The sequence below is a fragment of the Falco cherrug genome, chromosome 2, assembly GCF_023634085.1.
Source record: "Falco cherrug isolate bFalChe1 chromosome 2, bFalChe1.pri, whole genome shotgun sequence".
Lineage (NCBI taxonomy): Eukaryota > Metazoa > Chordata > Aves > Falconiformes > Falconidae > Falco > Falco cherrug.
This window is the reverse complement of record NC_073698.1, coordinates 79506032-79529518: the sequence shown is the minus strand read 5'-3', so window position 1 is coordinate 79529518 and position 23487 is coordinate 79506032. Positions and strand designations below refer to the sequence as shown.

The 23487-nt window shown below is 44.9% G+C and overlaps 2 protein-coding genes and 1 long non-coding RNA gene across 11 annotated transcripts in view; 2 read left to right on the top strand and 1 right to left on the bottom strand.

Moving 5' to 3' along the window:
* Nucleotides 1-6026, top strand: part of C2CD2 (C2 calcium dependent domain containing 2) — a 42471-nt gene extending 36445 nt beyond the window's left edge. Inside the window, exon 14 of one of the 2 annotated variants that reach the window (XM_055703402.1) lies at nucleotides 948-6026. In XM_055703402.1, the coding sequence (XP_055559377.1) occupies nucleotides 948-1174 (227 nt within the window). In that variant the 3' untranslated portion in view covers nucleotides 1175-6026. The remainder of the gene's footprint in view (nucleotides 1-947) is intronic. The other variant, XM_055703403.1, reaches the window with a different exon arrangement.
* LOC129735472 (uncharacterized) lies at nucleotides 4261-8465 on the bottom strand. Its single transcript, XR_008731151.1, has 2 exons — nucleotides 8042-8465; nucleotides 4261-6252 (listed from the first exon to the last, which is right to left on the bottom strand). It is a non-coding gene; the product is annotated as an uncharacterized LOC129735472 (long non-coding RNA).
* Nucleotides 8466-8654: 189 nt separating this feature from the next.
* PRDM15 (PR/SET domain 15) overlaps nucleotides 8655-23487 on the top strand; it is a 38601-nt gene continuing 23768 nt past the window's right edge. For 5 of the 8 annotated variants that reach the window (XM_055703400.1, XM_055703399.1, XM_055703397.1 and 2 more), the window contains exons 1-6: nucleotides 8655-8771; nucleotides 13867-13912; nucleotides 17256-17349; nucleotides 18342-18495; nucleotides 20175-20427; nucleotides 21616-21738. In XM_055703400.1, coding sequence (XP_055559375.1) covers nucleotides 13876-13912; nucleotides 17256-17349; nucleotides 18342-18495; nucleotides 20175-20427; nucleotides 21616-21738 — 661 coding nt within the window. In that variant the 5' untranslated portion in view covers nucleotides 8655-8771; nucleotides 13867-13875. Of the gene's footprint in view, nucleotides 8772-9823; nucleotides 13037-13866; nucleotides 13913-17255; nucleotides 17350-18341; nucleotides 18496-20174; nucleotides 20428-21615; nucleotides 21739-23487 lie in introns of those variants that run through there. The other 3 variants (XM_055703396.1, XM_055703395.1, XM_055703401.1) reach the window with 3 other exon arrangements.

The window sequence follows — 23487 nt, the reverse complement described above, 5'->3', positions numbered from 1 at the left end:
CTTCATGTTGTGCATCACAGGCTAATCTTTCCTTTTTAGCTCCTTTGATCACTGAAACAACAGAGAGTAACATGGCTTTCTCTAGTTTAATCTTTTTATGTACTTTTGTTGTATTGGAAAGATTGGATATGCCTGTTTGACATGTGAGAACCCAGCGTACAACCCACACCAAATGCTGTGCATGTGTATGTGTGACCACTAACATAGGAACATTTGGAACTAATGAAGTGTAAGGAAGGAGACTTCCACAAGATGTGTGGATTGACTTTAGAACCTTAAATCAGAGGATTAATATTCAGTTGCTCATAGGCATGTTTCACGGTAGGTTTCCCTCCTTTTCAACAGTATAATTTCTGAAAGAACTGAAGGAAAATTCCTTTTTTCTTTAGTGCTTCTGTAGAAATGTATGTGAGCTCTTCTTTCCTGAACATTCTGCCAACAGTACATGTGCATGTATATGCATATAACTAGAACTACCGGAGTCTTTCATGATTCAGTTTGCATGTTACTTGCATGGAATTAGGAAAAGCAGAGAAATACATACTTCCATGGAGTCTGAATTTCTCAGTGGTGTTCAGTAGGGAGAGAGCTGGATCAACAGCAGGGCAAAGAGGATTCAGTAGCATGTAGTGTGTAAGTATGTGTATGTGTGTCTCTGGCTGAAAGCACGACAATCGCTCGCATTTGCCAGTATCTGGAATCACTTATTCCAAGGTGGAACTCATACTATTATGGCCCCTAGGTTATGGACCATCAATGTTCTTGCTTTAGACTCACCACACTCTTAGGTTTCTAACATTGTTTGAATAGCACAATGTTTAAACTAGAAATGCTAAGACCAAGGCTTTCTTCAGTCACGCTACAGTTTACAATTGAAGCTGAGCTTCAAGGGGAAAGCAGCCTGTTCTGTCTAAAGTGCCCTGCACCTCTGCTGTTTGCTTCTGCAGGTGGGATTTTGAAAAAAAGTGCAAAGCTCTTTTTCCGCCGGCGACATCATCAGAAGGATCCAGGAATGAGTCAATCGCACAACGATCTTGTCTACCTGCAGCAGCCACTGTCAGAGGAAACACGCAAGAAGGGAGGCACTCTTTCACGTATTCTGAACAGAAAGCTCCTTTCCAAAAACAAAAGCAAGAACAAACTGAATGGTGCTTCAGCAGAACCATACATATAAGACTGAACACTCTCTGATGGGATACTTGCACATCAGTTGACCGTTTGTTTACAGAGCAGTACTAGAGAATACAGATAAGACTGATTAATTGCATAAAGTGATGTTCACTAGTACAGTGGTCCAAGAATAAACAGAAAGCTTGTCTTTTTTGTTTATTTTTTCTAGAACACTTTTTCTCTCTGATTATAAAGTTGCTCCTCTAAATACAAGCAGTGCTAATTGTATTGTGACAGCTTTTGAAGGACCATGTGGTTTATTGTAGAAGATGAGAGAGGATGAGAAATGGTACATGTGGGAAGGACCTGCATGTAAGCACCTAGTTTACATTAATGTGGAGCTAAGAACTGAAACATCATACCTGCTATATGACTGAACCACTGTAAAGAGAGAAGATACCACTGTGCTTCCTTACTGAGCCTGGAATAGTAGCAACACAAGCCTCAACTTGTTTTTCTAGTCAGGCTGAAAGGGAAAAAGAGAGGCCCAGATCCAGTTTGTATTGTGGTTTGGAAACTGGTAAGTTTTCAGAAGCAGAACTAAAATGCTGATTAAGATAGCCTACTGTAATAACTCTAGCCTGCTGTAATAACTGCTCAGTCCATGTAGGTGGAGAGATGCCTTTGATATTAGCCATAAATCAATAAATTATGCAAATACTTATACTAGCATATTGTTTCATGTTCTGTGCATAAGTTATGCCTGAAAAAAACAGAACTTTCTCTAACGTCTACTTGAATCTACTCGCAAACAAAACATTTACAAATTCTTATATGTAGCTTTTCTTCCCTGTGTGAGAAGCTGCGTTGCTAATGCAAAAACCTGTCTTAGGGGCTCTAATTCCTTCTCCCAAGTACTTGTTAGACAAGTATATTAACCATCATACCAAATGCAAAGCTAGGAGCAATAAGTGATGAATAGAGCATATTTAACCCTATAATGCTTTTCACTGGACAGCTTGATTTACTTGCCAAACACTTACTGAGATCTTGGAAAACACAATTGTGAAAAGAGCTTTTTTAAAAAATACTTCCCTCAGTCGTCTTTCAGTTTCTGGATCTACCAGTGTTGTCATGTGGCGAGTGGTTGGTTGGGTGAGTTTTTTAACTTTTTTTCCTCATTAAATATTGCAGCTGGCTCCTTTAAATTAAAAGAAAAAACTGGTGGCTTAAGTAAAGGCATAGTTCTTGTTTTGGCTATTAAGAAGAGTAAAATGTCAGTATTTCACAGGTACCATCTTTCATGCATACCTGTACTTTTCCATCATCTACATTCCTCCTGAGGACAAAGCACCAAGCCTGTTCTCTTTAGCCAAGAAAAACATCCATTCCATCTGAATTACTGACATGAATGGATGATATGTTTGTACCTGCTTTGCCAGCAGTGTTCCTCCCCACTGCCTCTCCCGCCCCCTGGCCTTTTCTCCCCTTAAGACATCCAACACTTTAGCAGATATTTGGGCTTTCAACTTAAACCATTCTTGCGAATAGAAAGTCACTGAAGAACAGAAACACATTTCAAAACTTATGATGGACTCTATATTCTTTGTAAAAGCATTTACCAAGGAATCTAAAAGTAGAGAGGTGTTGGTTTCTTTTTTACCAAGAAAATAGTAGAAGAGATGAACTGACAAAATCTTGCAACTAACTGAGCCTGTTTAAAAATACTGTTTATGTGTGTAACCTCCTAAAATCACTGTGGTAGTACAGCAGTTCAGACTATCAAATAGTTGTACATTTAAGCATGCTGCTTATTATGAAAACACTTGAAGGCATTTTAATATTCTGTATTTTGAAAATTGGCTACAAATGAGTCTTCTAGAGCTGTAATGTGCTTAGAAATCACAGTTCAGTAGTACATTTTTTTCCAGCTTCAATGTGCTTGAACACATTTGTTTATTGTTAATTCAATATAAAGTAGAAGTTAGGTTTCTTCATTTGTTCTACAGTGGTTCACAATATGAGTGTTAAAAAAAAATGGTTCTCTCAACGTAGACTTTTTCCCTTGACTTAAGTAGGAGCTCTTTGCATGATGGGGCCAGCTGGGGGTCAAATCTCTGCCATGTTGTAAATCCTTAGTCTTGTTTGCTGAAGGAGAAAACCACAACTGGTCATTGAGTTCAAGAAATCAAGGTGAGACTGAGCTCCATGGGTTACACCCCCTTACACTAAAAGCAAAGAGCTGTGGAATTGGGAATGTAAAGGGAGCACATAACACGTCTTGAAGTCTGCTTCAGTTACTGAACTGGGATTTTAATTTACAGAAGTTTTGTCGTGTACGGTGGAATGGGATGGAAATAACACTGAATAACTTGCAGAATACAGGAGTAGGGTTTGCTTGTAGCTTACCCCAAAGAACAGATACACACTGAAGTGGGTTGTTGGTTCCTCTTTCTTTTAAGGTCTTGATGATTGCCTAAATGCAAGTCTTGATGGTGGGAACCAGGAACATTCTATACTGCAAACTGTGTGAAGGTTTGGGCTCACATATATTGAGAAAGAATGAATTCTGAAGATGAGAAAAGTAAGGCATTTTGGGTAAAAAGGGAACCTTCTTTCTTAATTGTCTTCACTCCTCAGGAAAATAAACATTATTTAGTTTGATGTTTGACCTCTACATCTGGCTGGTGTGTTCCCCACCTCTTGCTATTCTTCTACAAATAATTTGTGTTCTATTGTCAAAACAAGGTAAGGTACTAAACACAAAGGGACAATTGAGTTGGTTAGTTGTGACAACCCCAAAGGCCCACGATACTGAATCCCATTCCTCCCTTCAGAGACGATTAGGTTGTCATTTATGATCAGGAGACCTGAGTATGTACATATTTTTTTTTTTGTTTACTAGTATTTAGGTCAGTGTAAGTTGTCAGTGGATCCTGACAACTAGCGGGAGCTATGCTACAGGTTTGGGATAGGAGGACTGGATTTGTAAACTGGCGTAACTAACACTGAGATGTATCCTGCCAGGTGCTGCATGTTTCATGTGCAGTTGTGTGAAGGATGCTGGAGAGAATTACTTTGTTCTTTTGTGTTTTGCAACCTTCATAATTTTAGTAACTACACTTTTGAACAGTAGAACAAATCTCTGCATGATGTTGCACTGAAAACTTGTTTTCTGCCTTCCAATTTAAGTATTTCAGAACAATAGCTTGGAAACAACCTGTGAAATCTTTCTTCCTTTTTGCCCCTTTTCTTAGACTTTTGTGTCTCTGAATATTCTATACAGCAAAGAAGGCATGGCATTTAATGAGCACTGAGAACTGAAGGCTTGCTTTTCCCCTCTGAAGAATTTTTCTGCCCGTAGTTGAAACTTCTTAATCTTTGTTGTTTTTCTTTATGGCATTTTAGCTTTTCATTTACCTTGATGAAGACAACCTGCATCCTTACCTACCCAAGATTTGCCTTGACTTTAGTCTGAATTTTGACCAAGCAGTAAAAGAATTAGATTCCTCTTTGTAGATCGAAGCAATAAACCTACCTAGTATCTCAAGTGTGAATATAAGCTACATAACTTTCTTAAAGTGACTGAGATCACTTTAAGAGTCACTTTAAAGAGGAAGGGGTTCTTTATCCCTAGATTGTCGGTATTTCATATCCAGTTCACCTCAGGAAAAAATTATAGTTATGTCACTCCTAACTATACATGAAACTTGTGAATCTGAGGTGGCAGGAAGGAGTGGAAGAAAATTCATATTCATTTAAAAAGCAAAATAGTTTTGGCAAACTTGAACTTAATGGACAGGTCATAAACCGTGCAGGCATAAATACTGAGCTTTATTCTTAAGCTTTCTGTTAGATTTTCTTTTTCCCCTGCTCTTTCTTTGGGAGAGAGGTGAGGCTCCAGGTCATACAGAGCTGTAGTTACTGCCTTGCTCTTGAGAGGACGTGGCTTGCAGCACTGCTTTTTTTGAGGTGTTCTGTTGCCTGGCAATGATAGCAGCTTTGAGGATCAGTGAAATTCTACAGCATTTTGTAGTACTGCGTCTCCTCACTGGTTGTAGGTGGTTTTAAAGTGAAAGCTTTCTGCTGTACATTTCTTGTAAAGTTTTGGTGTCCTTGATATGCAAAAGAAAAATCAAAGTCACCTACATAAAATGCTACCACATGCATATAGGGAAGCAAAGTAAGAATCTTGTTCTTGTAACATCTTTTTCAGCTCTGGTAGCTCTAGGTGTTACAAGGAGCAGGAGCTCTATACAAGGTGGGAGCCGCATGGCTTTTTCATTGTAGTTTATTGCAGTTTTTTAATTGTAGAGCTGAAGTTTGAGATAAGTGCTTATCCCAGTACAGAATTAAGTATACTGTAGCTCCAGGCTAAGACATTCCCGTTGTGAGTGGGAACAGCTGACCTCATGCTTTGACCTCTACAGGACCTAAGTGGATTTATTCATGTGTTTAAAGTCAGCATATGCTTCTCTACATTGCTAAGCCACAGCCTTGGTGACAACCAACTGAAGATTAACTGTGTAACAAGGGTGATTAAGTTAAGGGTGAATAATATAATTTCACTCGGGATATCCAAACTGCTGCTATGCAAGATGCTGGCATGGTGTGAAAATACCTGGGAAGCATGGGTCTGAGGTCTTTCCAATACTATAACTCTGTATTTCCCAATAATGTATTACGCTCTGATATTCCAGGTGGAGTAAAATATTTTTTCTAGCATTCAACTGTGATACTAACTTTTTCTGTGGTGGGGTTGTTTGTTTGTTTTTCTTTTTTTCTGTGTGTACACTAAGTCAGTGTAATTAAGAATGATATACAGATTTATTATACCACTAAAAAACCTGAGAAGATGATTTTTTTAAAGAAATAACTGCTGCTGTACATACAATAAAGCAAATTGTCTCTGTGTAGTGCGCTGTCCTACATACCTAGTCAGCCAAGCGTAACAGATGGTTTTCTACTCTCCTTCACTAATTTGACCTGTTGCTTAACAGACCATTTACCTGTTTACTCAGGAGCAGAGTTCTCCACTGATGCTGTGCTGACACCATGGGTTGTTTCTGATAACCCTGGCTATATCAGGTAGCCCCTTCTTGTTCCTTGAGAAACTGCCTGAAACATGGACTGGGTGGGAATCTAATGGAAAAAGGAATTATGAACTCATTGCGGTTACTTGTTATTTTTTCTTTCATTTATATTCTATTACCCTGAAACCATTTGTTATTTTGGGGGCAAAGAGGGAGGAGTGTTATGGCCTATACCCTGTAAAGAAGACACCAGTACTAAAATGAGCACAGCCTGGGAATAAGGTTCTCTTGCAGTCATTTTACTGAAAAAGGTATGTTCTAATTAATGCTGCTACAAAGCCCTACCAGGCGGGGGGAGGGGAGAGCGGGGGGGGGGGGGGGGGGGGGGGGAAGGGGAGAGGGAGGGGGAACAACACCAAAACCAGGCATTCATATGAAAATAGCCACAATACTGTTTTTATTTTCCTTCCTAAAGTGAGTGCTGTACCTTATTTTGCAAGGAAATTGTATGTTACTTTACTGGAAGTTGCTGTCCACATTTCTATGCCTGATTATTTCATACCCTTGAAGTGCTTAGCTGAAATTTCCTAATGGTCTCCCAACAAACCTTCTTACTTTTTGTCCCCACTCTAATCTTGGGTGAGGTTTTTTAACTTGTATGATGCCATTCATGTATGCTGGCAAAAGTGACAAGACTTATCAAAATGAGAGCAGGAATGGATGTAGCACTATGTCTGGTCCATACTCTTTCCTCCAGTTCATCATTCTTAAACAATGAATAGAAGGAATTTTCATTTTTTTCATCTCTCTACCCTAGCAAGACTGGCGTAAAATGCCAGTTCACAGTCTGATGTTAACTCTGCAGAAAGGAAGGCAGGCATACTGGCAAAAAAAAAAAAAAAAAATGTTGGAGCTGCAGGATCCAGAATCACACGTATTGTAAATCCAGATTGCTTCAGCTAGGAAACATACAGATAACTATTCTGAATTAGTTAATACTGACAAAGTGAATGCACTGCAAGCAGGATGTGTACTGGATGCTGAAGAAACCTAGGCAGAGGCCCAAAGACAGCACTGTGAACACGAATATGCACTGAGATGTACAGGGAAAATTAGTAAAAGCAGACTATACAAAACTAAAGACCAGTCAGCTTCGATCTTTGAAAAAGCAAATGACCTGTACTTGAAAAATTCCCCTTACTACTGCTGTACTCATTGAAAACTTCAGGTGAGTCACTTTTAGAGAATAAACAGTTCCCCCTCCTTAAATTGCCACCTTTTGCCAAGAAACAGTGTTGCACATGTTCAAAATTAAAATGCTGCATTGTTACAGTTTACCCAAGTACTTAACAAGTGGAGAGCCGCAATACTCTACCCATCCCTCTTCAAACCAAGTACTTGTGCCGAAGGGGATATAGGATGGGTGAGGTGAGAGTGAGAAGGAGCCTGGCTTTAGCCAGCTGTTAAAAGACGTAGCTGTGAGAAGAGCACATCCCCCAAAAAGGACAGAACTAGCACCTGCTTTCCATCATCTTTAAATCTTCAGCGGTGCTTTTACTGTGAAGACTGGCCAGCCGCACCACAGTGGCAGGGAGCACTGCGTAAGGCTTTGTGGGGGGCTCCGTTGTAGGCAATGCTTCTTCCCAGAGGAAAAAACTCGGCGTGTCTCTCTGGAATACAGAAAGCCTAAGTGGTTCCTGCCCCCAGCCTCTGCCTCTGGAGGGGTGTTCTTGGCTGCACGGTGCACACTTCGCTTGGGGCGGGGTAAGCGCTGCTGTAACCTGAACTGAATGCTTAAACCCCCTTGAGAGAGGAGCTTTTGTTCCCTGGGCACCAGATTTCAGTGGTAGCCCACGATATGAAAAAAAAAACCCTCAGATATTACTGGTTGCACTTACGGATGGTACGTGTGGCCGCAGTGTTCGCTATCAAGCACAGCAGGGCTGGGCCCTGATAACATCCTGCTCAACCAGGCGGAGGGGCTCGGGCGCGCTGTCCGTTGGCCTCGGCGAGGCTCGGGCGCGGAGGCAGGCGCTCAGGTGCTTGTTGAGGGGTTAGCAGGGGAAGTGGCAGGGCCGGCAGCCTGCCGTGCGCCTGCTCGGCTCCTGCGCGCCGCCAGGCCGCTCCTGGGACACCCCGCCGGCGGCCGGCACCGTCCGGGCGAGAGGGGAAAACCCAGCTGGTGCCGCCCGGCTGCGGAGCCACCCCCGACGGCAGCCGCCCTCCCGCTCCAGCCCCGCCCGGCACCGAGGCGCCGCGCCGGCAGCACGGGGCAGCCGGCCGGGAGGGGGCGGCCGCCCCTCGCGCAGGTGTCGCACGGCCCGGTTGGGGGGGGACCCCGGGGACGCGGTGCCGAAGGCCCGGCCGCCGCCGCTGCAGACCCGCCCCGGCAGGGACGAGCCAGGGCGATGGGGGCGCCGGGAGTAGGACTGTGCCTCCGCCGCCCCCCCACTAACGACGGCGGCCGCTGGCGGGGCCCGGGCCGCGCGGCCCTCCCCGCCGCCGGTGGACTACGCTTCCCACCGTGCTTTGCGGGCGGCCCGGCCGGTTTCCGGTGGCGCGTGGTTTCCGGAGCGGATCGGAACCCGGAGTCCGGATCCGATCCGGGTCTGGCCATTCCCCAAGCAGGTAACGCCGGTCCCCCGCGCTCGCGCCCGCCGCGCCCCACCCCGCCCCGGCCCACGCGCGGCACTCCCCACGCGGGACCCCCGCCCCGCCGCCCCGCGCCCGGCCCGCGCGGCTCGGCCCCCGCGCCTCCGCTCGCCGCCCCGCCGCTCCCCGGCCGCGCGGGGCCGAGGCGGGGGCGGCGGCGAGGGCTCCCGGGGCGGCGGCGGCTCCCGGCGTGGCGGCGGCGGCGGCCCCGCCGCCTCCTCCTCCGCCGCCGCCGCCTCCTCCATGCCGCCTGTTCTTTGTTACAGCGGCCGTGCCGCGGCGCGCGGAGGGAGGGCAGTAGCGAGGGGGGCGAGGCGGGTCCGAGGCAAAACCCGGCGGAGCCGCTCCCGGATCCCGGGCCGGGGCCCGCCGCCCGTCGGGCTCCTGGCGGCTGCGGCGCGGTCCCGCCACTCAGCGCCGGCCGTGCCCGCGCTGAGGCCTCCCGCCGGCCCCGCTCGCACACACGCACGCACCCCGCGGCGCCGGGAGGCTCCGGCCCCGCCGCCGGGCTGCGCCTTGCCGGGCGCCGGCCCCGGCAGCGTGTCAGGCGGGCTGGGGGGGGGGTGGTGGCGGCGGGGCGCGGGGGCTGTGTGACGGCGGCGGGGGCGGGGGGGGGTGTCCCCGCAGGCGGGGCTCGGCCGGTAAGGCCGTTGGTCCGGGGCGGGCGCGGGCCCTGTGAGGGAAACGGCCCCTCTGGGGCTGGTGCCGCCGGCAGCGGCGTTTCCCCGGCGGCAGCCGGGGCGAGGGGCTGCGGTCGCCGCGGGGCGGCCGAGCCGCGGGAGCGAGGAGCGCCCCGGGGGGGTGGAGGGAGTCGCTTCCAGGTGTGAGGGCGCGAACCCCGGGGGAGGGGGCGGCAGGTTCCCCCGAGCTTGGGAACCGGGGCCGGCGGCGCTGCCCGGCCCTGCCCGGGCTCCGGGTGCGCGCCGCCTGGGAGAAGGTGCGGTGCGTTCGCTGCCAGACAAAAGGAAGAAAAGCCCCGGCCGGCAGTGCTCCCCGCGGACACGGCCTCTGCAATGCGCTCGTTTTCTGCTCGCGTTCATTAAACTTCGCGTGTGCTTTATTCAGCCTGGGCAGCGTGAGGTTGCAACGCTGGGAAGGGCAGGTGGTGTGAACTCAGCACCCGCTCTGTTACTGTGCTTCCCCTTACTGCTGTGGAAATTGTCCCCCTCCCCCTTCCCAACAATAACTGATGGAGTGGTTGTAGATTTGTGTGGATACAAGGTCTCAACGTAGTTTACCAGATATTCTGCCAGATAGCTTCTGATTACTTCGAACAGTAGCGTGAACAAATTAGGCTACATTATGAAGACGACAATGTGTATTTTTAAGCGTGTTCTGCTTGCACATGTGTATTTGCAGTAACCATCCTCTTGTGTTTTCTGGTTACTTATTCACCTTAGCAGAAGCCCATTTTAGAACTTTAATGGAAAACTGAAGAAAGGGAAACTTCTGTTTTACTTTGTTGGTCATTAAATTCAAATACAGGTTTTTTTAGGGATTTGGTTTATTTTTTAATTCTTCTTAACTATTTTTTTTTTTAAATCCATTTGCAATATCAAAATTACTCAACTTACCACTGAAACCCGATTTCTTTCTTCAGCAGATTATAAGGGGAAGGTATGTTTTTTACACCTGGTCTTACATTTTTGGATAGCTTATGGCTCAGGTGGTTCCCTGACACTAATACTGCAGCACATCATGCTCCACAGGCAGATACCTGTGACACCGCAGCCCCTCCGTGTCTTCATCTGGGTTCCCGCCAAAAGTGTCCAGAGGCCTGTGTTGCAGCTGGAGTTTGTGTGCTTAGCTGTGTGCTTTACACTGGGCACAAAGTCACTCAGTTAATTATACAAGCAGCTTTTTTACTGCTGTCAGAATGAGGCCTTGTACCTGTGGTCTAGTTTCTTCTACGTAGCTTTTCACCTGATTATTCACTGCTTGGTGATTGGTCTCTGGTTTATATAAAAGTATCTGGTATTCCCAGAAGCTTTGATTACCTCTGCAAGACAAGAACATAACTGCATGCAGTAGGATGAGTTAATTTCATGGAATATTTTTCTGATATGAATGATTGAAAAGGAAATCAGACATGGGTCAGAGCAACAGCAGATGAGGGTAAAAAACTCTGAAGTCTGTCTTCAGTGCTATCATGTGAGCTAGCGTGGCCATTGTGTGATTGCATTTACCAGATAGAGTGGGTGGCATAATGTCATTTATTTAAAAAACTCTTGGGAAATACAGTTGAGATTTGTGAGTTTTGAAGCCTACGAGTGAGAAGCAGTATGTGTCTGCAAAGCAGAATTGTTAGAGCCATTTTGGGGCAGTTCTTCCTTTCTTACGCTTTCAGTAAAGTACGGAGGGGGGGAAAAAAAAAGGACCACATGAGAATTTGTAACAAGGTGCAGATACTAATGCAAGGTGGTCCTCTTTTTTTGCACTTGCATGTTGAGGTGTGAGTTTATTTGATAGACAATACATTACCTGTTCCTGTTTATTTCAAAGCATAGCAGGTCATTGTGCTGAACATAGGAAAGACACATGACAAATCAGAAATGTTGTGATGTGGAAAATAGAAGTACTTGCTGCAAAAATGAAAATTGCCCTAATGCAGATAATAGCTGTAATGTAGTGTCCTTACCAACTACGCGAGGTGTGTTTGAGGGACCTTTACGTTTTCTCCCCATCACCTTGAACAACATTTATGCTACTATGATTTCTCCGCCCCTTTGTTGCTATTCTCATCTGATGGCCCCTAAAACAAGACTGATGTTGCTGCTTCTGTAATACTGCATGTCATCAGTCTGTTATTTGTGAAGAATGTGACACAGGAAAGTCCTAGAAAGAGAATGCCTTTGACAAGCAGGTCACACAGCAGTATTGCTCATCTTGCTGCAGTGTCCCCTGCATATCTGAACCATTGACCAAGAAGACTATTTGTTAATTCAGCCATATTTAGGATTAAAGTCTTGTCAGGAAACAACCTATCTAAAAATAACTGGACATACACCTCTTGAAATAGGGCAGAGCATCCTCAGTACATCTTGGTTAAAAAGCAAAACAGAACAATTTTTTACATCAGCCTACAATGTGCTTTCTGTGGCTTGTTTTGCACAATTGTACTCTGGGTTTCCCTAAATACCTGTTGCATTGTCAGTGCTTTCAGAAAAAGAACTTTTGGGAAATTCCCTGAATTGCTGCTTGTGCTCAGCACTGGACTTTTGTATAAATGCTTTATTATATGAGTTTAGTCCCCAAAAGCTGTAGCTGAGAAAGGCCTAGCCTGTGCCACAGACAATGCTGGCCCCTTATTGGGGCAGTGGGTATTAGGAGGGATCGTGCTGTTGACATTAGGTGGAGTTGGGGAAGGTAGGGCTTGGAATGGGCTGTGGGGGAATGCTAGGGTGGCCAGACTTGGTGGCCAAAATCCTTCTTAGGCTGCTGCTTAGATGACGGAGCAGCAGGAGGCAAGAGCCTCAGCGACCAGGTGCCCCTTTATATTCCCATCAGTTGACTTCCTGGCTGTCCACCCAGCACATCTCTGTGTGGTGGTGGACTGTCCTTTGCTAACTGGGAGTATCCTGCCGATTGGTGAAGGAACCTGTTTGCTGCTTGTGGTGGAGGCTTGAGGGAGAGTGGAGCATGGGTGCAGCTGGCTGCTGCTTATCAGACACGGCTTCCTGGCATGTGTAGGTGCCATTGTAGCTTTAGCATCGGATTTGACACAAGTACAGAGTCCTTCCTGAAACGGTGAAAGGGGTTGTGTGGGACAGGGACTTCACTTGCGCTGAGAAGTCAGTAGAGCTGGTACCTGTGCAGAAGTAGCTGCTGCTCCAGGCTCCAGCCTGAAGCATATCCATGGCCAGCCAGGCAGAGCGTCTGAAGCATCAGTGGTCAAGAATAAACTCGTTAACGGGAAGTCCTGCTTCTACACTGATGCTGAGTAACGGCCATGCTTGTGTGTATCTTTAACTTCGCTTCTGTTGTTACAGTAGCACATGCTTTATCTTTTTTCCAAGGGGGCTCAGCTGGCTTGGTGTGTCTTTGGTCATGTTTCCTCCCTTCCTGTCCTACTCCCCCTCATGGGTTCAGTCTCTTACTCCTTCCTGTTCTCTTCTTGACCAATGTGCTTGCTGTTTCTGCAGCCTCATTCTGTCATAGCTCTGGGTCATGATCTTCGACTTGCTTTGCCTCTCACTGGGCGTTGGGAAAATTGATTATTGGAAGAGGAGAGCCTTGTCATGGTTAGAAAAGGGAAAACTATCTTCTAGATTCTGCTTGTGCCCTGATATTAGCCACACATAATCAGATTATTTGCCAACCATAATTTAGACTGTCTAGACATCATTGAGGAGCAATAGATAGTGTTTATGCAAGTTTTTAATGCATACCTCCAAAACTGATTTATGTAAGTGAATATAGATTATCCTTATTCTATGGGTGAAAGTAAATTGGTGAGTTACCATTCATGGAAGGTCAGTGACAGAGACTGGATTTTTTCCAGGTTTTCTGACGCCCTTTACCACAGTATAGCTTTGCCTTTGAAAGAAATCTGTGATCGTATCTACAGGTTTTAGGTTCTTAAGATTAATGTCTTAAGTAATCCACCCTTCATAGATAACTTTTTAAACTACTGTTCAATAAAATGTTCCATTGAACCAAATGGGCCTTGTTTCTGCAGCGGTTGTTGCTGGCCTGGATTAGTCCCCTCGCTCTGCTCGTTCTGAGGCTCTGTGGGAGCTTATAGCAGGGGACACAGGGGTGGCTGGAGGTTGGTGAGGGAAGGGATGGGGAATGGCATGAGGCAGCATGGCCTCGCCGAGAAATGGCTGTGAACCTGCAGACATGTAGGCTTCCTGGTAGTGACTTCAGCAATACATGTAATGATACAGCAGTCACTGGGGGATTTTTAGCAACTTCAATTCCTTTAACTTTTCACTGATACTCCTGGAGGGGCAGTAATGTGTTTGGGTATGCTCTGGGCCAGTCAGCATCATTAGTCCATAAAGGGGTGTTTCCATAATACAGAAGGTAAAAGTCATCCAGAACTAACTTCGTCTTTGTATTTTGACAGGTTTGAAAAATGGCTGAAGATGGCAGTGATGAGACTATGTTTATTTGTAAGTATTAAAAGGGAAAATTAACTTTCATGATGTGACCTGTCTACTCAGAATGATTGAAGACTAAAACAGACTAAGTTTTTATTTAGGAAAATATTTATGTAAAAGAGGCTCAAACAGCTTATGGAGGAGTAGAGAGAAAGTTGCTCATTTTAAGCATACACATTCTCCCAGTTTTGTTGGCAAACACAGAGACCTCTGAACGTGAGTTAGCAGAATAGATTTGTAATGGTTGAAGTAAGTGAGATTGAAGGCCTGACAGTAGTTTAAGCCTTTCATTTATACAGCCAGCTTTAGCACCCAGGGGTGTCTGTGGGGAACTCTGACCTCTAGCCTGAGTTGAAGATCTGCAGCTCCACAGGAGGGTGCAGGCTCATTATTCTTTCTGGACAAGCCCAGCTGGAGATGCACCGACTGCCCTGACGAGTTTCACTCATGGCATTCACTGTGTTTTCTTGTGCCCCTGGGCCAGTGCTTCATGCAGCTCAGCTCTGTGGTCTGTCTTCTGTGTAGCCCTGTATGCTGCGTCGGGCTCAGTGACCTGGCATCTGGACTTGTGGGGTCATGACATGTGAAGAGAGGCTGCAGCGGTGGTGTGCCCAGGGACTGTGGTGGGCAGTATCCCATGCCTGATGGAGCTTGGCTAGTAGGCATGTTTCCCAGTGGCATACTAGCCCCTGCAGCTTCTCTTTTTTCACCAGCCTGGATATGTAGGATCTGGTGTCACAACAGAAAAAAGCAGAGTCCACTCACCTGCTTGAATTAGCAGAGAGGACCCAGATACTGTGGAACCTATCTGGAAGAGCAAAATGAAGCATACATCACCGGTCGTATGGATCCACAGCCTTTTACTCCTGATGGCTCCACAGCTGTACATTAACCTTATGGCAACTATGCTGGAAAGTTCCACTTTTCCCTCCACCACAGATTCACCAGGTTTCTTTCAAAAATAGTGTTGACTCAGTAGGCAATCTTGCTGAGTTGCAGGTACCAGTAGTGAAGTTACCTTATCTTCCACTTCATAAAAAGACGCTGGAGGATAGCAACAGGGATTAGGATGTGACACCCTAATTTGTACAGAAAGAAGGTGTCACACAACATGGTTTTCCCCCTTCCAGTGGGGAGACCGGTCATTTCTTTAGCTTTCTTCTGCTTTCTGTAAGTTTTTTCCATGGGATATGGGAACTGCTTTTGTTCTGAAAAAATAAGTTGTTGTAAATGATACTATGCACTCCCATAGTTAGCATAATTGAATATATATTTCATAGACCTAAGAGAGTTTTTGAGTATTTTTTGATAGAAGTCTGTGAATATACTCCCCCCAGGGTATTTTACCATTTGTCCCATGCTTAGTTTTGTATTTCTCTAGTGGCTGTAATCTCTTGAAAGTGTCACATATGGTGAGCATAACAGCCTTGGGGGTATGTCTGCTGTAAGGTGCCCCTTAGATTTTGAGAGGCATACTACACAGTATCAATGTCGTATTCCCCCCACTATGATCATTCATTTGCAAAGGAGCGAGAGGAATGTGTAGCTTATTCCTGCATGTAGTTTTGGATAGTGCTGTGTGCACTTTGTTGAACCTGTGCAGTGGCTATCTTTGCAGAAGTAAGGGGCGCCTAGATGCGGTCAAAAGATAAGGGGAATGACAAAGTGCTTAATTTCCTTTGGCAGCAAAGCCCTTCTAAGAAGTTGTCGCTCCGGCTATTCCTTCCTGTCCCCATTGGTTATGACAACCCTTTGTGGTTGATAATCCAGTTCTTTTCAGCAGTCTGGTTTACACATTCCTTTGTGGCTCCTGTGCCTTCTCTGGTTCTGGAAATTTGTATGTAGCCCAGATTATTTCAGCAGTATTAAGCTCAGTGTGAGCTACAGGCCCACCTAAGGGTGGTAGTGGTACAGTAAACAGTGTGGGACAGCTGTAGGCTTCGTTTTGATGCTGGTGCTATGTGAATAGCACATGCCTGCAGGTCCTTTCCTCCGATACAGCTATCTGCTGCTGTACAGCAAACTGGACTGCGAAATTCATTCAACTGAAAAATAAACTGATGGGAAAAGCTGATTGTTTCGTTCCTTGGTTCACCAGAGGGCATCACAAACAGCTGTACAGGAAGCAGCAGCCAGGCTTGGGGGTTACACCAAGCTGGTTTGTCAAATGTATGTGGATTTTCACTGCTAAGCTGTTCTGTTGCCAGAAGAAGCAGCAACACGGAGCTGTGCATTATAGTTTGGGATCCCTTTTCCATGTCTTAGAATAAATCATTTTTTTAGTTCACTGGGACAGATGCTGCAAGGGAGAGGTTTCCAGTTAGGAGTACAGAGTAGCTTTGCCAGAGGGGACATACCCTGGAATGACATGGCTTTTGTCCTGTTCTCTTCCCAAACAAAGCATAACCACCATAACTTTGCATCCTTACTGAAGTTACCTCACTTGCCCTTGTGAGTGTGGAGCTCAGATGAAAATCACGCTATAGGAATATAACCCTTATGTGATGATCTCTTCTTAAGCTGCATTAGTAGCTGACCAGGCAGGGCAGTTTGACAGCTGTTTTTCACAGTGAAGCAATGTGTATGTGTGTGAAATCCTGTTAAGTTGGCTTATTTTAGAAAGCCTCAAATTACCTTGGTCTGGAAATTGTTCCTTAGGAACTATTCAGTTCTGACTAATTTACAACCACTTAATAAACTAAAAGTTAATTTAGGTAAGCTGACCGTGAATTAAAAAGTGGCCAAAGTGTGTTGCGCAGCCAGCTGGCTTGTTTGGAAAGGCACCAGAAGGTATCTTGGAGGTATCTCTCCCTGCGCTGTGAGTGAGGAGCACGAGCGGGCCAGGCATGGCTCCAGGCAAAGCTGGGTTCCCACAGTATGCTGTGCCTGTCGAGGCCCTGTGCCAGTCCCACTGCTGGTACTCAGTTTATGCCTCCTGGTGCTCAAATGACCATGCTACCCAAGCTGTTTCTGAAAGCCTGGGTTCTGGTGAAGGTGGTAATGTGGTTTTCTTCAGTTGCTAGATGTTATGGCACTTTACCTGACAAATAATGCCACCTTTAAGTAGAATATTGACTGCGGATGCAAGGCGATTATTTTCCTTTGAAACAGAATTTAAACAATTGTATTTGGACAGTACCGATCATGGTGTGTGTTATCTCACCTAGAGGTGCCAGCTATCAACTTGTTCAATTATACATGGTTTTTAAAGTAATATAAACAAACATCTGCCTCTGTATGTATGTACTTTGCCTGGTGCTTGGTTTTGTATTTGGCTTTTGAAAGGAGGTGGCAGCGGTCCTACAGTGAAAGTATTTTCCATCAACCCTTCTGTACGCTGTCTGCTTCCTTGCAGGGTGTGAGGACTGTGGGCAGTACCATGATTCAGAGTGTCCAGAACTGGGCCCAGTGGTGACAGTCAAAGACTCCTTTGTATTGAGCAGGGCAAGGTAAGGAACGTTTATGTTACTTCTGACTAACCCCCCATGTTAGTTCTTTAAAACGCATTTGCTGTTTAATGGGTGTCACGCTGACAGCTGAAAAATGAAGTCCCGATGCATGGAGAGCACGTGGCCTTGATTAAATAGAAAAACTGATGCATACGCTTAAGTGCTTTACTGAACTGAAGCCGAAAAACAACTTGCTGCTCATCGGGACTTGGCTTCTTTGCTGAGGTTTCTGCCACAAAGTTAGACAGTGCCAGGTGGGGTGATGTCTTCTGTCTTAGTCAAGTACCTGCAACTTTTTCCCCTCCTCAGATATACCATATTAGTTTTAGAGAAGTGTATGAGAATTTCTCATTCTTATGAATGGTTCTGTTCTCCTGCTTGGTATAACCTCGGTAGTTCCTCCACTATGCAAACCAAGTTGTTTATCCTGGAAGGCAAACAGTTTGTCAGGCATGAGTTGCCATTAATCAATCCAGAGTGACTGTTTCCAGTCACTTTCTCCTCATGAGCCGATAAATGCCTCCCAAAAGGTCTTGTTCCTTGATTTTCATAGGGACTGAAGTGAGGCTGACCAACCTGTAGTTCCTTGTATCATCCTTTTGGCTTTTTTTAAAGATGGGTGCAACATTTGTCTTCAGTCATTGGGGACCTCCCCTGATGCCCATGATCTTTCCAAGACAATAGAGAATAGTCTCACTATGGTGTTGGAGTGCTCTGTCAGCACCCTCAGGTGCAACCCATCAGGTCCCTGGACTTACATGAGTGAAGCGCTTTCAAGCAATCACTGATTTGGCCTCTTCCGCTGCTTGTGGGTTTTCCTCTATGTTTGTTTATAAATCCTCATGGAAGTTAGGGTATGTTGATCAAAACACTTTGCTGTCACTGGAGATGGGAGAAATAGATGTTGACTTCTTTCTTCCATGGCTTCTGGCAGTGTTGTCCCATGTGTAGCTGGGGTTTTTTTTTCCCTCAATTCTCTCTTCAATTTTTAGATCATCTCTGCCTTCTAATTTGGAGATAAGGCAATTGGAAGATGGGACTGAAGGAGTGTTTGCTCTCACTCAGCTAGTGAAGCGTACCCAGTTTGGCCCATTTGAATCCAAGAGAGTTGCCAAGCTGGAAAAAGAATCAGTTTTCCCCCTAAAGGTAAGACATGACACATGAAAAGCAGTAACAAGGAGTCAGTTTTACCTGTGATGAATTTATGCCATCTGACACTAGGGGGGGGAAAAATGTGTGTAGGGGCGTTATTTGGGACACCTTTTAGGCATGCCCTGCCATGGACTAGCTAAACAAGCATCGTCAAGATGGAGGGACAGAGCATACCCTCAGCAAGTTTGCTGACGATACAAAACAGGAAGGAGTGGCTGATTCACCAGAAGGCTGCGCTGCCATTCAGCAAGACCTTGACAGGCTGGAGAGTTGGGCGAAGAGGAACCTTACGAAGTTCAACAAAGGCAAGTGTAGGGTTCTGCACCTAAGCAGAAACAACGCCATGCACCAGTACAGGCTGGGGGCTGACCTGCTGGAAACCATTTTGCGATAGACCTGGAAGTCCTGGTGGACAGCAAGCTGGTCGTAAGGGCACACTGCTGGATCATGGTTAAGAAGGCCAACGGGATCCTGGGGTACGTTAGGAGGAGCATGGCCAGCAGGTTAAGGGAGGTTATTCTTCCCCCCTACTCTGCCCTGGTGAGGCTGCATCTGGAGCACTGGGCTCCTTGGTTCAAGAGAGACGGGGAACTACTGGAGAGGGTTGAGCAGACGGCTATGAAGATGATTAGGGGACTGGAGCATCTCCCTTATGAAGAAAGGCTGAGAGAGCTGGTCCTCTAGATACACAAATACCTTAAGGGTGGGTATCAAGAGGATGGGACCAGACTCTCTGGGCAATGGGCAGAAACTGAAACACACAAGTTCCATCTGAATATGAGGAAAAACTTCTTTACTTTGAGGGTGACAGAGCACTGGAACAGGCTGCCCAGGGAGGTTGTGGAGTCTTCTTCCCTGGAGACATCCAAAACCTGCCTGTATGTGATCCTGTGCAACCTGCTGTAGGTGAACCTGCTTTAGCAGGGGGTTGAACTACTCCAGAGGTCCCTTCCAACCCTGACCGTTCTGTGATTCTGAAAATACAGAAGAACCAAACTAGAGGCTTGTTCTGCGTGTTTGAAGTGAACATCCTTGTAGGAGATAGGGCTAGGATACAGTCAGCAAAACTGCTTATCTTCCACCTTCTGCATGTGATGATACAAGAGAGACGACTATGGTAGTTAATTTCGGTTGTTTTAAATGAGTCTCTTCAATGTCATTGTATTTGCTTGATGAGTGACATATGCATTAGGTTTATGGAATGTGCAGAATATATTTTTTTTGTCTTGCATTTGTTTTATTCTTCTCTTGACAGTTTTGGTAGGAAAAATGCTATAGTAAAAATTTAATTAACTCTTAGTTTTCAGTAATACCTAACGCAGAAGTAAAAATTTAGAAATGTGACTTGGGTTGATGAGTGTTTCAGAGCATGCTGTTTGGATTCCCCTCCATTCTTTTGTATTCAGTCATTCATATTTTTTGAGAAACTGGTGGCTATAGCAAGAATTCTTAGGATCGAAGTTCAGTTTGTTTCCATCCTGCCCCAGTAGTCTCTCAGACTTACTCATCTGTAGATGTGACTGATATATGAAACATGCCTGATGCAAGTGTTGAGGCTTTCTTTGTCTCTGATGTACATTGAATGGGAGCCATTGCAAAAGCAGAAAATAAAAATTCTTCTTAACTTTGTACTATTTGTTAGGGTTTTATTACGTAAATATTTTGCTTGGCAGGTGTTCCAGAAGGATGGGCCCCTGGTATATTTTGACACCTCAAATGAAGATGATTGCAACTGGATGATGATGGTGCGACCAGCCACCGAATACGAGCATCAAAACTTAACTGCCTTCCAGCATGACAATGATATTTACTTCACCACCTCCCAGGACATCCCACCAGGAACTGAGCTGCGAGTGTGGTATGCAGCTTTTTACGCCAAAAAAATGGAAAAGCCAGTGCTGAAGCAGGTCACTAGTATTGCCAATGGTATGTGTGGGGGCCTTTTTTCCTTCCTAAGGGCCCAGTCCTGATAGGGACTGATAGTTGCCAAACTGTTGTAGTTGGCAGTGCTGTTTATCAGATAGGCTATGACCCTGAGTTTGGTAGCCTTTAGAGTCAGGCTAACCTGTGTACATGGTTGCACTACAAGAAAAAAACATAGATTCTACATTTTTCACCATGGTATATCTGAGGTTTTGAAAATGGATGGCCTAGTTGATGAATCAGCCTCTTCAGTGTGAACAAACCGGATAAATAGTTCTTATCTAAAGAACTGGTGGTTGCGTCAACATTTCTGGATAGAAGAGCAAAGGAACCCAAGTGTAGTGTAAGTCTAAATGCATACCCAGATTTGCTAAAGAAGCCATTCTTTTTTAATAGTGAAAATGTTTTGGTTTTGCTCAGAACTGTTACACAGTTTTAAAAAAATACTTTTATCTTATGCAGCCTTACGTGGGACCCACTAGAATAAGATAAGCTCAAGAGTGAACTGCCATTCCACATGATCGCTTGTGCATTGTCAAAAAAAGGCAGCAGATATTTTAGAATCTGAATTAGAATTGCTAGAAGTCTTTTGTTCCTCTGCCCCTTCATTTTCTTCAACTTTTGCATTTCTACATTTAAAAGGCATGTGATCCTTTAGCATTGCAAGGGTATTTTCTTTCTGCTCTTGAGTTGGAAGTACTTCCTGAATGGTATTACTGCTACACTGAGTATAATTTGGGGTGACAAATGGCTTGAGGAGAGGCTGTTGCTATCAGCATGCTTTATGGCTCATCTTGATGGTAAGCACAGTCTTACGTGGTACAGCTGAATCAGTGCAGTTAACAGGTTTCTGAATTCTAAGCTGTTTCCAGTTGGTATTGAAACTGAGAGGTTTCATCTTTTTCCTCTTTAGTTTAACCTATTTGTGTATTTTTATGTATATGGGTATTTAGAAATATTGTTTAGGTACATCCTGCTTTCTCTGTTCAGCACTTTCACTTTACAGTCCAGAATATGAAAGGCACATTGTATGAGGTTCAGGCATAAGAATGTCCTGTTTAGGATTTTGCAGGAGAATGTTTTTTGTAGGCCTGCTATAGGGCAAATTTTCTGACTGTGGTTACTGCCCTCAGCACAGAGCAAGAGAATCAAAGGTCTGGAAAGTAAAGGAACTGTTTTTCCTCTTCACAGATATGTGCTTGGTAGTGACAGAGTCTGATAAAGAGGGGAATAAAATCTCTTCAAAACCTTCGTCTGCTGTCTTCCCCCATAAAAAACCGAAGAAATCCAGCATACCAGCAGCCGATCCAGCAGGTATGCAAAATTATGGTATTTGTAAGGGAGGCAGAGGACAGGTATAGATCTGAAGAGCTGTTAGGTGTAGCACTTCTATGTAGATACTATGGTTATATAACTTTCAGCAAATGTTAATTTAGAGAGGATTTGAAAGACTGGATTATTCTTTTCGTGGGCATGGTGCTTAAAATACATATGCAGGTTAAAAAATGACAGAGGGGCAAATAAACCTTTAGGCAGATGATTTTCATGAAAACCTCAATTCCTGACTTTGGAGGTGGTTATTGTTGGGATGGGGCCTTTTCCAAAGAAAATCTTCAGATACTCTGTGCAAAGCGTAATGATTAAATGATCAGGCTCTAGAAGAAAACATGAGACCATGAGTGAGTGTAAGAACTGTTTGGAAATGACAAGAACATTGGTCATCCCCAAATTAAAATAATAGCAGAAGCCTAATAGCATTCAGACTGTTCTAGATTACAGGAATTCATATTTAGATAAACTTATAAGCAATAGATACTCTTGGCAAAAAGAACATATGGCTCAGGAAATAACTAGAGGTGTCATAGGAACTCGATCCTCAAGGTCAGTTATGAAGCAATGTCCCCCCCACCTCCGTATTCTGTGATAAGTGGAACAATGAAATTAAGAACCTACTTAACACGAATTGCCGTGTCTAACAGGAAACTCCTAGTGTGTAGGGTGGAGAACAGGATCAAAGTACAAATTCTGGGTTTATTCTTTGAAAAGGTTATCTTGTTAAATTTTGCTTACTAATACTAAAAGCAGCCAGGAGAAAAGGAGGAGAGAGATGTGTACAGCAGAATTCATCAGAAGATCCATTGATTTAACTTGGATACTGTCATAGCTAAAATATAAAGTTGACTGAGGGGTTGTCTTTCAGTTTGGCATCATTGATTTTTCCGGGGAGCATGGGTGACTGGACTGTACTGCACTGTGAAGAGTTTGAACAGCCCCTCCTGCATCCTACTGTCTTGAAAGTCTGACTTCAATAGAAACAAAATGCTGCCTATTACACTTCGGGAACCCTAAGGTGTTCCCACTGATGTAGTGTTTTGGTGTTTCTAAAACAAAATATGCCTCTCTTAATTCTGACTGTTTGCCTAAAGTCATACAAAGCAGTTGCCAACTGCCAGACCTGTGCTTCCAAGTAAACTTGGTTGCCCTGCAGCTGTCCTGGAAGCCCGAACAAGTGGGAACCTAAACAGGACCTGACTCTTCCTGGAAAACCCAGTGCACAGCTAGGGTTTCTAGGTTTCTGCCTGAGGCAGCTAAAGGAGCAAGGGAAGTGTGGAGTCGGGGACAATTTTCCAAGACAGACTTCAGTTTTGCAGATAGTGCTTTTTCAGTTTTATTAGCCTGAAACTCCATGAGACAGATACAGTAGCTTACATGTTGCTTATTAATCTTGTTGGGTTTTTTTTAAGCTATGCAGAACCTTGGGGTTTAGGTTTGCTGGTTTTGTCCTTCTGGACAGAGCTCTGAAGATAAGTCCTTTTTGTAGCCTGTGAAGAAGGAATTTCTGGTGCTGAATTGTCTAGTCATTTTTTATTTACTTATTACAGCACAGATGAGATCACACCTCTGTACTGCAGAACGCTTGTAGCAGGGAACCACCTCTGCTTCAGAGAAAGTCTTATTTTTCTTAAAGAGCCAACACTGAAACGGAGGAACTAAGTTTATCATCCCATTACAGATGGGGTCCTCAGGCACAGAGATATGAATGACTTCCTAATGATCATACAG